Raw genomic sequence first — 11,522 nt, 5'->3', positions numbered from 1 at the left:
GTGGAGTCCAGCTCTTGTCACCTGAGAGCTGGCTGTGGTCTACAAACCCTGGGGAACCAGCAGAGAGCAGGGCCAGCACATACAGGTCTGTTAGCTTGTCTACCGCAGCAGAGTCCTAACATAAATACTCTCTCCCAGTTGGGTAAGAACAACATCTAGCAGACAGAGCCAGGCAAGTACGATGGAGCAGAAGCCAGGCTGAAGCATCAGCCTGCCAGGTTCCATTCTAGTGTCCCGGTGGAATCTGACCACCAAGGGTCAGAGCTGGTATGGTATGGCGCTACTTGTGTAGGTCCAGTACAGAGGTGTCTTAACGAGGGTTTCTATTGCTGTGAAGAGATGCTAAGACCATGGAAATGCTTATTTATTTATTTATTTATTTATTTATTTATTTGCATTTTATGTGCGTTGGTGTTTTGCCCACATGTATGTCTGTGTAAGGGTGTTAGAGTCCCTGGAACAGGAGCTACAGACAGTTGTGAGCTGCCATGTGGGTGCTGGGAATTGAACCTTGGTCTTCTGGAAGAATGCCAATGCCCTTAACCTCTGAGCCATCTCTCCATCCCTGACCATGGAAACTCTTATAAAGGAAAGACATTTAATTGGGGTGGCTCACATTTTCAGAGGTTTAGTCCATTATCATCATGGCAGGACATGGTGACGTGCAGGCAGACACGGCGCTAGTTCTATCTTGATAGAAAGCAATAGAGAGTGGACTGTGTCACTGGGCATGGCTGGAACACGTATGACTCAAAGCCCACCTCCACAATGACACACTTCCTCCAACCAGACCACATCTACTCCAAAGCCACACTTCCTAATTGTGTCACTTGGGAGCCACTTTCTTTCAAACCACCACATTCCACACTCCCTGGCCCCCAAAGGTTGTAGCCATATCATAATGCAAAAATGCATTCAGTCCAACTTCAAAAGTCCCCATAGCCTATCACAGCCTCAACAATGCTTAAAAGTATAAGGCTCAAAGTCTCTTCTTGAGGTTCATGCAATCTATTAGTTATAACCCCCTATAAAATCAAAATCAAAAAGCAGACCACATATTTCCAACATAATGGTACAGGATATACATTACCATTCCAAAACATAGGGAAGGGGGCATAGTGAGGAAATACTGGACCAAAGCAAGACTGAAAACAGCTGGGCAAACTCCAATCTCTACATCTCTATCTGTATCCCCATGTCTGATGCTAAAATGCTCTTCACATCTCCAACTCCATTCAGCTTTGTTGACTGCAACACACTGCTTTCTCTTGCGCTGGTTCCACTCCCTGTTAGGAACTCTCCTCAGCAGGCGTTCCACAGTTCTGGCATCCCTAACATTTTGGGGTGTTCAAGGCAATCGACTTCACAGCTTCACACAATGGCCTCTCTAGACCTCGATTCAGGGAGACCTCTGACGCATGCCTGACCCCAGTGGCTTTCATTAGGCACAGAGGCAAATTCCAAATTCCATAACACCTTTTTCTACTCTCCTACTACTCTTCCTCTTCCTCCTCTCCCCCTCCCCCCCTCCTCCCCCTCCTCCTTCTTTTAGGTTTTTCGAGACAGGGTTTCTCTGTGTAACAGTCCTAACTGTCCTGGAACTAGCTCATGTAGACCAGGCTGGCCCTGAACTCACGGAGATCTGCCTGCCTCTGCCTCTGTCTCCCGAGTGCTGGGATTAAAGGCATGTGCCACCACCGCCTGGCTCTTTTTCCTATCCTTGACTCTAAAGTCAGAACCATGTGGCTGAAGCCTGCCAAGTTCTGTTGTTTACTGGGGCTGGAACGTTGGCCCTCATTTAATTACATCTTTACCAGCTTTCTGTTCTCCATGGTGTCCTTCACTGCCTAAGCTTGGCTGTTCTGGAACTTGCTCTGTAGACCAGGCTAGCCTTGAACTCTGTCAGCCTCTGCCTCCGGAGTGCTGGGATTAAAGGCTTTAAACTTTAATTCCTTTCACAAGTTAGAAACTTAACTGGATAGGATCTTGCCCTGAAGTCACTGTAGCAGGCTTTCTTGGACCACCAATCAGCTCCCAAACCAAGACATGAAGACTTGTTATCAATTATGAATGCTCAGCCTTAGCCTATGCTTGACCCACTAGCTCTTATAACTTAATTAACCTGTTTCTCTTCATCTATGTTTTGCCTTGGAGTTTTTCTTTTTTTAACCTTTCTTTAATTCTGTATGTCCTACTTTTCCTGCTTCCTCCGTGTCTTGCTTTCTGGCAACTGCCTGGCTGGCCCCCAGCATTCTCTTCATTCTCTTCTCTCAAGCCTAGATTCCTCCTCCTACTTATTCTCTCTGCCTGCCAGTCCCACCCATTCCTCCTCTGTCAAGCTACTGGCCATTCAGCTTTTTATTAGACCAATCAGGTGCCTTAGGCAGGCAAAGCAACACATCTTTACATCGTTAACAAATGCAGTGTAATCAAATATAACACACCTTTATATAGTTAAACAAATTCAGAAAAAACAAATGTAACACACCTTTCCATAGTTAAACAAATTCAGAATAAACAAATGTAACACACCTTTCCATAGTTAAACAAATGCAGAATAAACAAATGTAACACACCTTTCCATAGTTAAACAAGTGCAGAATAAACAAATGTAACACACCTTTCCATAGTTAAACAAATGTAGAATAAACAAACGCGACACACCTTTACACAGTTAAAGTAATAACCCCCAACAGGTCACCACTCCCTTTATTCCATTTCTTAATCTGTTTATCTCCTTGAATACAGGATTTAGCTCCATTCCACTTCCTGGTACCCCTTTCCTCAATCTGTACATTTTGTATTTTTATTTGTTAAGATTGCTCCTTTTCATTATAAATCTTCATTAGAGCTACTTTAAGATTCCCTCTGCCAACGGAATTAATCTAACTCTTCACTTTAGCCTCAGGCTGACTTTTCTGACAAGGGCAAAAAGCAGCCATGTTCTCACCAAAATATCACAAGACCAGTCTCGAGGCCACATATGAACATTCTTCTCCTCTAGAACCTGTTTAGCTAGGTGCCCACAGGTCAAATCACACTCAGCACTGTCTTCCATGTTCCTAGGAGCACTTAAAGTATTCATCTGCTTTTTCTCTTTTTCTCTTTCTCTCTCTCTCCCTCCTCCCTTCCTTCCTTCCCTTTTTTTTTCCCCCCTCAAGACAAGGTTTCTCTGTGGAACAGTCTTGGCTGTCCTGGAACTCACTCTGTAGACCAAGACTCGCTTTGAACTCACAGAGACACACCTGCCTCTGCCTTGCCTCTGTCTCTGCCTCCTGAGTGCTGAGATTAAAGGTGTGCGCCACCACTGCCCAACTGTTTTTCTAATCCATAACCCCAAGGTCCATATTCCTTCAAACAAAAGCATGGTCAGGCAATACCACAGTCCCTGGTACCAACTTCTGTCTTAGTTAGGGTTTCTATAGTTGTGAAGAGACACCATGACCACAGAAGCTCTTATGAAGGAAAAACATTAATTGGGCTTGCTTACATTTTCAGATGTTTAATCCATTATCATCATGGTGGGACACAGTGGTATGCAGGCAGACATGGTGCTGGCTACATCTTGATCATGAAGAGTGGTCTATCTCATTGGGTGTGGCTTGAACATACATGAGCCCTTAAAGCCCACCTCCACAGTGGTACTCTTATCCCAGCACTCGGGAGGCAGAGGCAGGCGGATCTCTGTGAGTTCAAGACCAGCCTGGTCTACAAGAGCTAGTTCCAGGACAGGCTCCAAAACTACAGAGAAACCCTGTCTCGAAAAACAAAAACAAAAACAAAAAAAACAAAAAAACCACAGTGGTACTCTTCCTCCAACAAGCCCACACCTACTCCAACAAGGCCATGCCTCCTAATTGTGCCACTGCCTTTGGGCATTATTTTCTTTCAAACCATCACAAGCAGAAAGGATATATGTAACAGGTATCCACTCCCTCCATTTGTATGCACATGGCTGCAGGGACACATGCAGGTCACAGCTTGGGGCAGCATGGCAGGCAAGGGGGTGGAAAGGTGAGACCAGACCAAGAGGGCCCCCACAGATCATCAGGACCCCAGATCCCTGGAGAGTTGCAACAGAGGGGCATGATCTAGCACCATGCTAGCAAGGTCAGGGCTCCACTAGAGGCCACACTCAACCTATATCCTTTTTTTTTTCTGATTTTCTTCATGTCCAGATGAACTTTCTGTCCAGCTCAATACTGAAGTTGGTGCCTTCCTCTTTGAATACTGCTGCCAACACTGCCACAGCAGGCTCATAGGCTGAGTCCCAGAGCGAGTCAGCGTTTTGTTACTGAGGCAATCAACTTCAATAGAGGAAAGGCTATGCTGGCTTCGTTTAGGGTTCCAGTACAGGTTCACCTGACCCCATTGCTCCGGGATGTGCTGAGTGGCATAGCAAGGGGTTAGTAGTAAAGATTCCCTTATGGTCAAGAAAGGAAGAGTGAGCTAGGACCCCAACACCTCCCCACTTGGAAGGCACGCCCACCTTCCACTGGGTTCCAACTCTCCAGAAGACAACAGGAGCCAGGTCTTTAGAAAATGTATTTGGCAACTCCTGAACCTACATCTTATACAATTTGTCTGAGGTAGCTATACCACAGGGCAGGGCAGGACCCCTCCTATCCTCCACCACACTGGGCATTGGCTCAGGGACAACTCGCAAGGTGCCCACCAAGGGAAGATATGGGGTCCCATCTATGTCCCAGTTCTGGCAGGACAGGTACAAACTGAACAGTGTTGAAGGCCACACGTTCTCAATGAAACAAACCAACACGTTTTGTTCCTGGTGATCTTCAGCGATCAATTTTATTATAAAGAACAGTATCAAAATATACGAATCTGTTTAAGAACCACCAAGAAGTGCAGCTTTTTAAAGGGCCAAGTGAGTATCAACTGTTTCAAAGTAGGCAGCTTCTCCCTCCAAAATCTCCTGGAGAAATGGGGTTGATGTCCATGGGCCACATTTTCTATAGGATGTCCTCTCAATAACTTAAAAGGGTGAGTCTGGCTTCTGAACCCGGATGCCCGTCACAAATCCTCATGGGAGGGTGGCTGTGTGGGGTTTTCCTCTGTCACTTCTGTCAGAAGACAGGTAGGTCACTGAATGAGTACTCAGTGATGGAGGGCCTCGAGAATGGGTTTGGATGGGGTAGGAGCTGTATGTAGAGGCATTGGTGTCCCAGTACCCAGTGGGGTGCCCAGGCAGGCACTTTACAGACTTAACCAGAGGCTGAGCAGCGAGGGTGAGAGATCTGAGGTAGAGGGCAGGCGGTGACAGCAGGCAATCCTGTCCTCCGGCTGCTAAATTCCTCTGTTATCCTTAGTATCTCACTGACCACAGCACTCCTAGGTGCACGACTGTTTGCCCTGCTCAGGGTGGGTTCTGGGAAACTACTGTCACTACTGACCTCTCTAAACACTGCCTCTTCCTACTTTCCACAACTCCTAGAGTCTGTCAGATTGAACTCTCTCTCTCTCAAGGAGAGGAGCTGATGCCCAGCCTAGCACCTATCAATGTGGCTTGGTTTAGAAATAGGGTTTTTGCAGATAATTGGAAAAATCAAGGTGGGCCCAGTCAAGAGTGACTAGTGGTGTCCTTATGAAAAGGGCAAACTTGGACACATGGAGACCATGCAAGGACTAGGAACATTCTGGAAGGTCTGAACAGACCCTACTTTACAGCCTTAGAACCAGACACAGACCTGACCCTGGGCCAGAGTTCCAGGACCCAAGATCACTGCTGGGAATCCTGCAGGGGCTGGTGCCTCATGAGGCTGTTGCATTCTGCTCCTCCTTCCCCCTCAGTGGGACCAGCATGCTCTGCTTTCCCTTTTTCTCCATCTGTAGACCCAATCTGAAGGCATTAACTGAATGCTCTCCTGTACTGGCCTCTCTCCTACTCCTGCTGAGTCTTCCCCCCTCCATGACCCTGGGTGTGCAGGCACACAGGTTTTATCTGTTCATTTCTTATTTGGCAGTTTCCAAGGGTCTGGTTAGCCTTGTCCCTGGGGAGGCAGGCCACACTGCCCATCACCTTCTGCCACTCACCGCCTTCTGTTTTCTGTATACAAGCATCCTCTGTTTCCTCAAAACCGTCCGGACACACACAGACAAAGCTCCCTGGGGTATTGTAGCAGTTCTCATTTTTCTTCTTACACACCTTGTCTACTAGTGAGCATTCATCTATATCTGAAATAAAAATACTCCATTTCAATAAATGGTTGCAAACACACACAAACACACATATACACCCAAGAAATTTGCTCATTTACAATTCATTCACCAATAAAAGCAATGGCATCATGAATGACCATCAGAGAAAGAAGCAAAGGTCAGGGGAGTGCTCAGAGGAGAGCTTCCTGGTCCTTGGTGGCAAGGATACAACTGGTGGAGCAGGACATGAAGATGGGAAGCCCAGTGCCCTGGGCAGTGCCAAGACAACAAGAGATGACTCAAGTCAAGACAGCCAAGTCCCCTGGGAGCTGATGACACGGGGGCTCAGGCCAGTGTGGCCACAACAGGTACAACACTGTCTGTGCAGGAGCAGACCCCACAGTCAGCCATCTCCCAGAGCCTCAAAGGCTCCTTGACAAGGGATATGTTCCTTCTAGAAAGTTCACCTTCTTCAGCAGACGGCTCACTGACCTGCACACTCGCCGTTCTGCTTGCTGTAGCCAGAGATACACTCTTTACAATTGGCTGGGCCTTTTCCCGTGCAGCCCACACAGGTAGAATCACATTCTAGAAACAAGGAGGAAAGGTGTTAGACAAATTCTACTTCAGTAAGATAGGACAGGACAAGCACACCATAAAACAGACCCTAGCGACATGGAGGAACTTAAACACAAAGCCACCTCAAGCCCGGGGACAGTCTGTTTCCCCAACCACGAAAGACCTCAGTAAGAAGAGCCAGGCGGAGGCTGCGAGCTCTGGGCCTAGTGTCACATTTCACCGAGAGGACACTGCAGCCTGCTAGCTTAGAGCTGCAGACACTGGGCGGCAACCCCGCCCCTGCTGCTCTGTGAACTGCATAAGACCCTAAAATATTCAGACCCTTGACTGGCAAATTTGGAAAGCAAAAAAAGAGTGTGAAATGTTTTCTAAACTGGGAATGATGACACACACCTTTAATCCCAGTGCTTAGGAAGCAGAGGCAGAGGATCTCTGAGTTTGAGGCTAGCCTGGTCTACATGGTGAGCTTCAGGATAGCCAGGGCTACATAGAGAGATCCTGTCTCCAAAAAAAGTGTGAAAAGTTTTCCCTTGAGGGAAAAGACTGCCGTGGCTAGCATGCTGCAAGACTACTACGATGTGCGAGACACTTGATGACAGAGACTAAGGCTTTTCTGCAGCATGTCTACTGCTGAGGTCACCGCTTCCAAGTTCCTGAGCAGACCGTCCAGGGTCATCCTAGTCTCACGTGTTGAAGGAAGACAGAGAACACTCTGGTCACCTTCACATGTGTACGAGCCGTTGACATTCTCACAGTACTGTGCATCGCTGCAGGGAGGGGTCTCTGCTGCACACTCATCCACATCTGGAACAAAAAATGAGGCTGTGAGCAGAGCCCAGGTGGCAAGGCTGAGGCACCACCCACATGACTGCAATGAGCTCCTTCGCTTCCATACAAGCTCAAACCATCCCTTCCTTCCCTCCCCTCCTCAGGGCTTGAAACCAGCTTGGGGCTGAGTTCTGAATTTGCCTAAGGCCAAGCAGCTGGTGAGGGGTGAAACCGAAACTAAAGAGAGAGGAGGGCAGGTAGTGGGCACCTGGGGCTACGGAAGACCAAGCAGTGTCAGCTCCACGGTTGCCCACAGTACAGGGTTTGCAGCATGAAAGGGGCAAGGGCACAGCAATAGCAGTGCCATGGCAGGGCCACATGCCCCGGTACTGTGATGTTACCAGTTGTGGTGGGGACATCTGCTTAACCTAGATCTGAGTCCTCAAAACGAAGGCCGTAAGAGTGGCCTTCCACAGCCCTGAGAGGGGCAGAGATAAAAAGCACCATTAGGTGGGAGTCAGATCTCTCTGGGGGTGAGGGAGTCTCCCCAGTAAGGAACCTTTCCCCCTCCCACCCGGTGCCCTCCTCACCCACACAGGCACCGTCCACACGTGCCCAGCCCACTTCGCATTCCACACAGTCTTTGTTGGTTGGCCCTGAGCATGTCTTGCAGGACTCATCACAGGCTGGAAAGCAAAGGCTGTATAAGCAGGGCCCTTCAGGGAACGGGGTCCCACCCTCTTCCACAGAGAGGAAAGCTTACTTTAGAAATGAGGCTCAGCAGGAAAATAACAAAAACTGAAAACAGTAAGATGTCATTGTATGCAACATCCCTCATGAATTCATAAAATAAGAAGAATGTGAAGTCAACCAAGGGTGCTGCCTTGTGCAGACAGCAACCACAGGGCCCTGGAGGCTGGCAAGGTCTATGCTCTGCTCAGTGAGAAGATAGGCAGAGTTGACCACATCGTGGGAAGCACCTGATCAGGTAACCTTGATAACCAGGTAAAAACAAAGGAGTTGGTGGAGCCAGTGCTCAGGAGTAGCCTCCAAGGGTCCTGGTTCTCATGTGTGGCCACCTCTTATGGGCCCAGAAAGTCCTTATTCTCTCTGAGAAGTTATTTTATGGACTGCAGACACATCCTTGCTCTCTACCTTGCCTGGCAGGAAACTGAAGGACCTGTCCACCCTTCAGGGACAGCCATGGCTGGGAGCAAGCCTTCCATCAGAATATTCTAGGTGATCATATGGAATACAGCCCATTACTAGGTGCTGGGGCAAAAAGCCAAGGGCATTTGGTATAGGAATGACAGAAGCTGACACACATGCACTCAAGCTCCATGTCATGCCCACAAGAAGCTTTTCCTTCTGGTGTGGTTTATGGATACTTCAAAAAGGCCACACTTCTAGGCCTTCTGCAACGGTCTGGACACCTGGGGTTAGGGTGCGCTATGTTCTTAGCTATGCAGCTTCAGGAGGGACTGCTCCCCACAGCCTCACCATCAACCAAGCTGGCCAGACTCAGTGCTGCGGCTCACCTTTGCAGAAGCTGTGTGTCTCGTTCCTCAACAAGCTGAAGTAGCCATCCATGCAGTCGATACACAGTGGCCCCTTGTATCCGACGTGACAATGGCAGGACCCGTCGCCCTGTCTGCTGCCATCTCCATTGCAGTGGCCGTTTCCGCTGCAAGGCCTCTCAGACCCACCCTGGCACACTTGGAAGACAGAAACCTTTGCTTGGAGCATGTCCCGGGGGTGGCCACGTTGTTCTCAAACAGGGAGAACCACAGCACCTCTCAACATGTTCACAGCCCAGCAGCCATTGGGATGCTTGTCAGTTTAAACCTGGCATCATTCCTGCTGGGCAAACAGCGGTCTAAAAGCTAAAGGAAGGGCTAGAGACAGACACCGACCACCTAGAACCTGCAGGATCAACACTCAATGCCTGTGTGGGGCCAACTGTGGGACAACACACTATGTGCCCAGGGAGAGAAATCCATGTTATACCCAGCACAGTCAGGGAGACAAGCAAGAGACATCTCAGCCATGTGCAGTGCCTGAAACTGAAACTGCTGCTACCTGACCCAGCCTGATATACATGGCTAGGCTCCAGTCTCAAGACTCACTTCATAGAAGGAGCAGAAACAGTTAAGCATGCCTATAACCCCCATCTCCTTGTCAGCAGTACCGATGACCTCCCGAGTCTGTGATCAGTACCCTAAAAACACATTAGGACCAGAGGCTCTGAGCTCTACAGTGCAAAGGGGAACTTTCCTAAAGTTCACAGTGATGCAGGAGCCTATGGTCCAGGTTCACAACCCCAGAGCGCAGGGGGACAGTTACCCATCTGAGGAAAGAGGAAGGGTCCCCAACTCCATAGAAAGATGATGAGTTTAAGTCCCCTCTGTGCTTTTAAACACAAGGGACTCAGAGAGGAGTAACAGGAAAGATGCAGACTTGGGACTTCCCAAGAAAAACGTACCCTGACAGTCTGGCCCATAGGTGCCCGGAAGACAGCATGCTTTCAGTGTGTGTACACAGAACCACTCAAATAGGTTAGGGTACTCCTTCTTCCTGAGGATTTAGAAATGGTCATTAAATCCCATGAAATGCTGGACTGAGGTCACGGCTCAGTGGCAGAGCACACACAACACCACCCCTAGGAGACTCCTGAAGCCTTGGACGGTGTCAAGCCCTAAATACACTATAGACCTTCACAAACATACTGGTGGGGAAGGTTAATCTGTAAATTAGGCATAGTAAAAGATCCATGACAATATTGAAGAGAATGTGATACACTGCAATGAGACTTAGCTCTGGAATTTTCCATGTTTTATCTTCAGGCTGAAGTAACCACCTCAGGTGACTTGGGGTAGGAGGCACTGTACAAGCCCCCAAAGCTTGTGTGATGGGGGAAGCCAGAGTCAGGCATGCACAGGAACTCTTTGCAAGCTTCCTGGCTCTAAGAGCTGTGCTCTGATAAGAGACAATGGCGGTAAGTGGAGAAAATGGGACAGGGATGTTGGATTGCTACTGCTTCCCTGTCTCTCCTGGGAAGGGACTGCAAAACTACCCATCAGAAGACAGGGTCCCGGCCACTCACAGTGAATGCCACCAGGCCTCTAGCTGCTCCTCCTGCTGTTCCAAGAGTTGGTTGCACTCAAAGTCGCTGCTGTCACACAAGCCCTCCATGATCTCCAGAAGCCGGATCTCACTGAAACACAACCTGTCAGCATCCCCAAAAGCACCAGCACCAAAAAGCACCAGTCTGCTCACTTTAAACATGTCCCACCTAGAGACTACTTCAGTGAAGAGGGGAACATCCCTAACTAACGGGCAGGGTGTCCAGGGGACCCAGGGAGAGCAGGCGCCTTTGCACCACAGCATAGGAAGGAAAGCTTATTCCATTACCCAAGGAAGCCAGAAGCCCTTAGGAGGGCTGAGGGTTCCAGTCCATAGCTGCCAATCCGCGCAGTTCTTGGGCACCCACCTGGATTCGTACTTGGACAGCGTCTTCTCCTCCCACGCCGTGTTGCCGCCGCCGAAGTTCTTCCTGGCCGTGTTGGCCATCCCCTGCGGAGGAGAGGGCACCGGCTCGGTGATCCGCTGTGAACCCCGCTAGCCCCCCGCCCTGAGCCGCTGTCCCGGGCCAGCCGCCCGCTTACCTGGTTGAACTTGTCCACCAGCGTCCGGCACTTCTGGCACAGTGTCGTCTTCCGGGAGGTCATAGCCGCAGGCGGCGGCAACAGCAGCAGCAGCAGCCCGAATGCGGCAGCGGGCGGCAGGTGCATGGCGGGGGGGAGGCTGCCGGGCGACCGGCGAAGAACTGGGGAGTCTCGGCCTCCGCCCACCGGCCCGCGCGCCGGCCGTTCCCCGGGCTACTTCACTGCGTCGCCGAAGCCACGCCCAGCTCTCAGCCGGCGCGCTGCCATTGGCCAGAAGAATCCGCCCTGTCTGATGTGGACCAATTCGGGCTCGCCACGAGCAGCGACCAATGAGAAGGCCCCGGGTCAGCGTCC

At 49.7% G+C, this 11,522-nt stretch overlaps 1 protein-coding gene across 1 annotated transcript; it reads right to left on the bottom strand.

Annotated features, from left to right (window-relative positions):
* Nucleotides 1-4,778: 4,778 nt before the first annotated feature.
* On the bottom strand, nt 4,779-11,402 carry Creld2 (CRELD disulfide isomerase 2). The gene is made up of 10 exons (XM_075960278.1): nt 11,169-11,402; nt 10,994-11,076; nt 10,607-10,717; nt 9,986-10,077; nt 9,042-9,218; nt 8,094-8,189; nt 7,456-7,539; nt 6,649-6,744; nt 6,052-6,192; nt 4,779-5,081 (listed from the first exon to the last, which is right to left on the bottom strand). Exons 1-10 carry the CDS (start codon nt 11,292-11,294, stop codon nt 5,032-5,034), a joined length of 1,056 nt encoding a protein of 351 aa, XP_075816393.1. The 5' UTR covers nt 11,295-11,402; the 3' UTR covers nt 4,779-5,031.
* Nucleotides 11,403-11,522: the final 120 nt, after the last annotated feature.

This window comes from Microtus pennsylvanicus, chromosome 2 (genome assembly GCF_037038515.1).
Source record: "Microtus pennsylvanicus isolate mMicPen1 chromosome 2, mMicPen1.hap1, whole genome shotgun sequence".
NCBI classification, from domain to species: Eukaryota; Metazoa; Chordata; class Mammalia; order Rodentia; family Cricetidae; genus Microtus; species Microtus pennsylvanicus.
Note: the sequence above shows the minus strand (reverse complement) of the source record. Positions and strands in the feature narration are given on the sequence as shown.

Coding starts and splice junctions, on each gene's coding strand:
- Creld2 (XM_075960278.1), bottom strand. CDS start 11,294: ATGCACCTGCCGCCCGCTGCCGCATTCGGGCTGCTGCTGCTGCTGTTG. Junction 10,078..10,606: donor GAGGCCTGGTGGCATTCACT/GTGAGTGGCCGG, acceptor CTAAATCCTCAG/GAAGAAGGAGTACCCTAACC. Junction 8,190..9,041: donor GACACACAGCTTCTGCAAAG/GTGAGCCGCAGC, acceptor TTTGCTTTCCAG/CCTGTGATGAGTCCTGCAAG.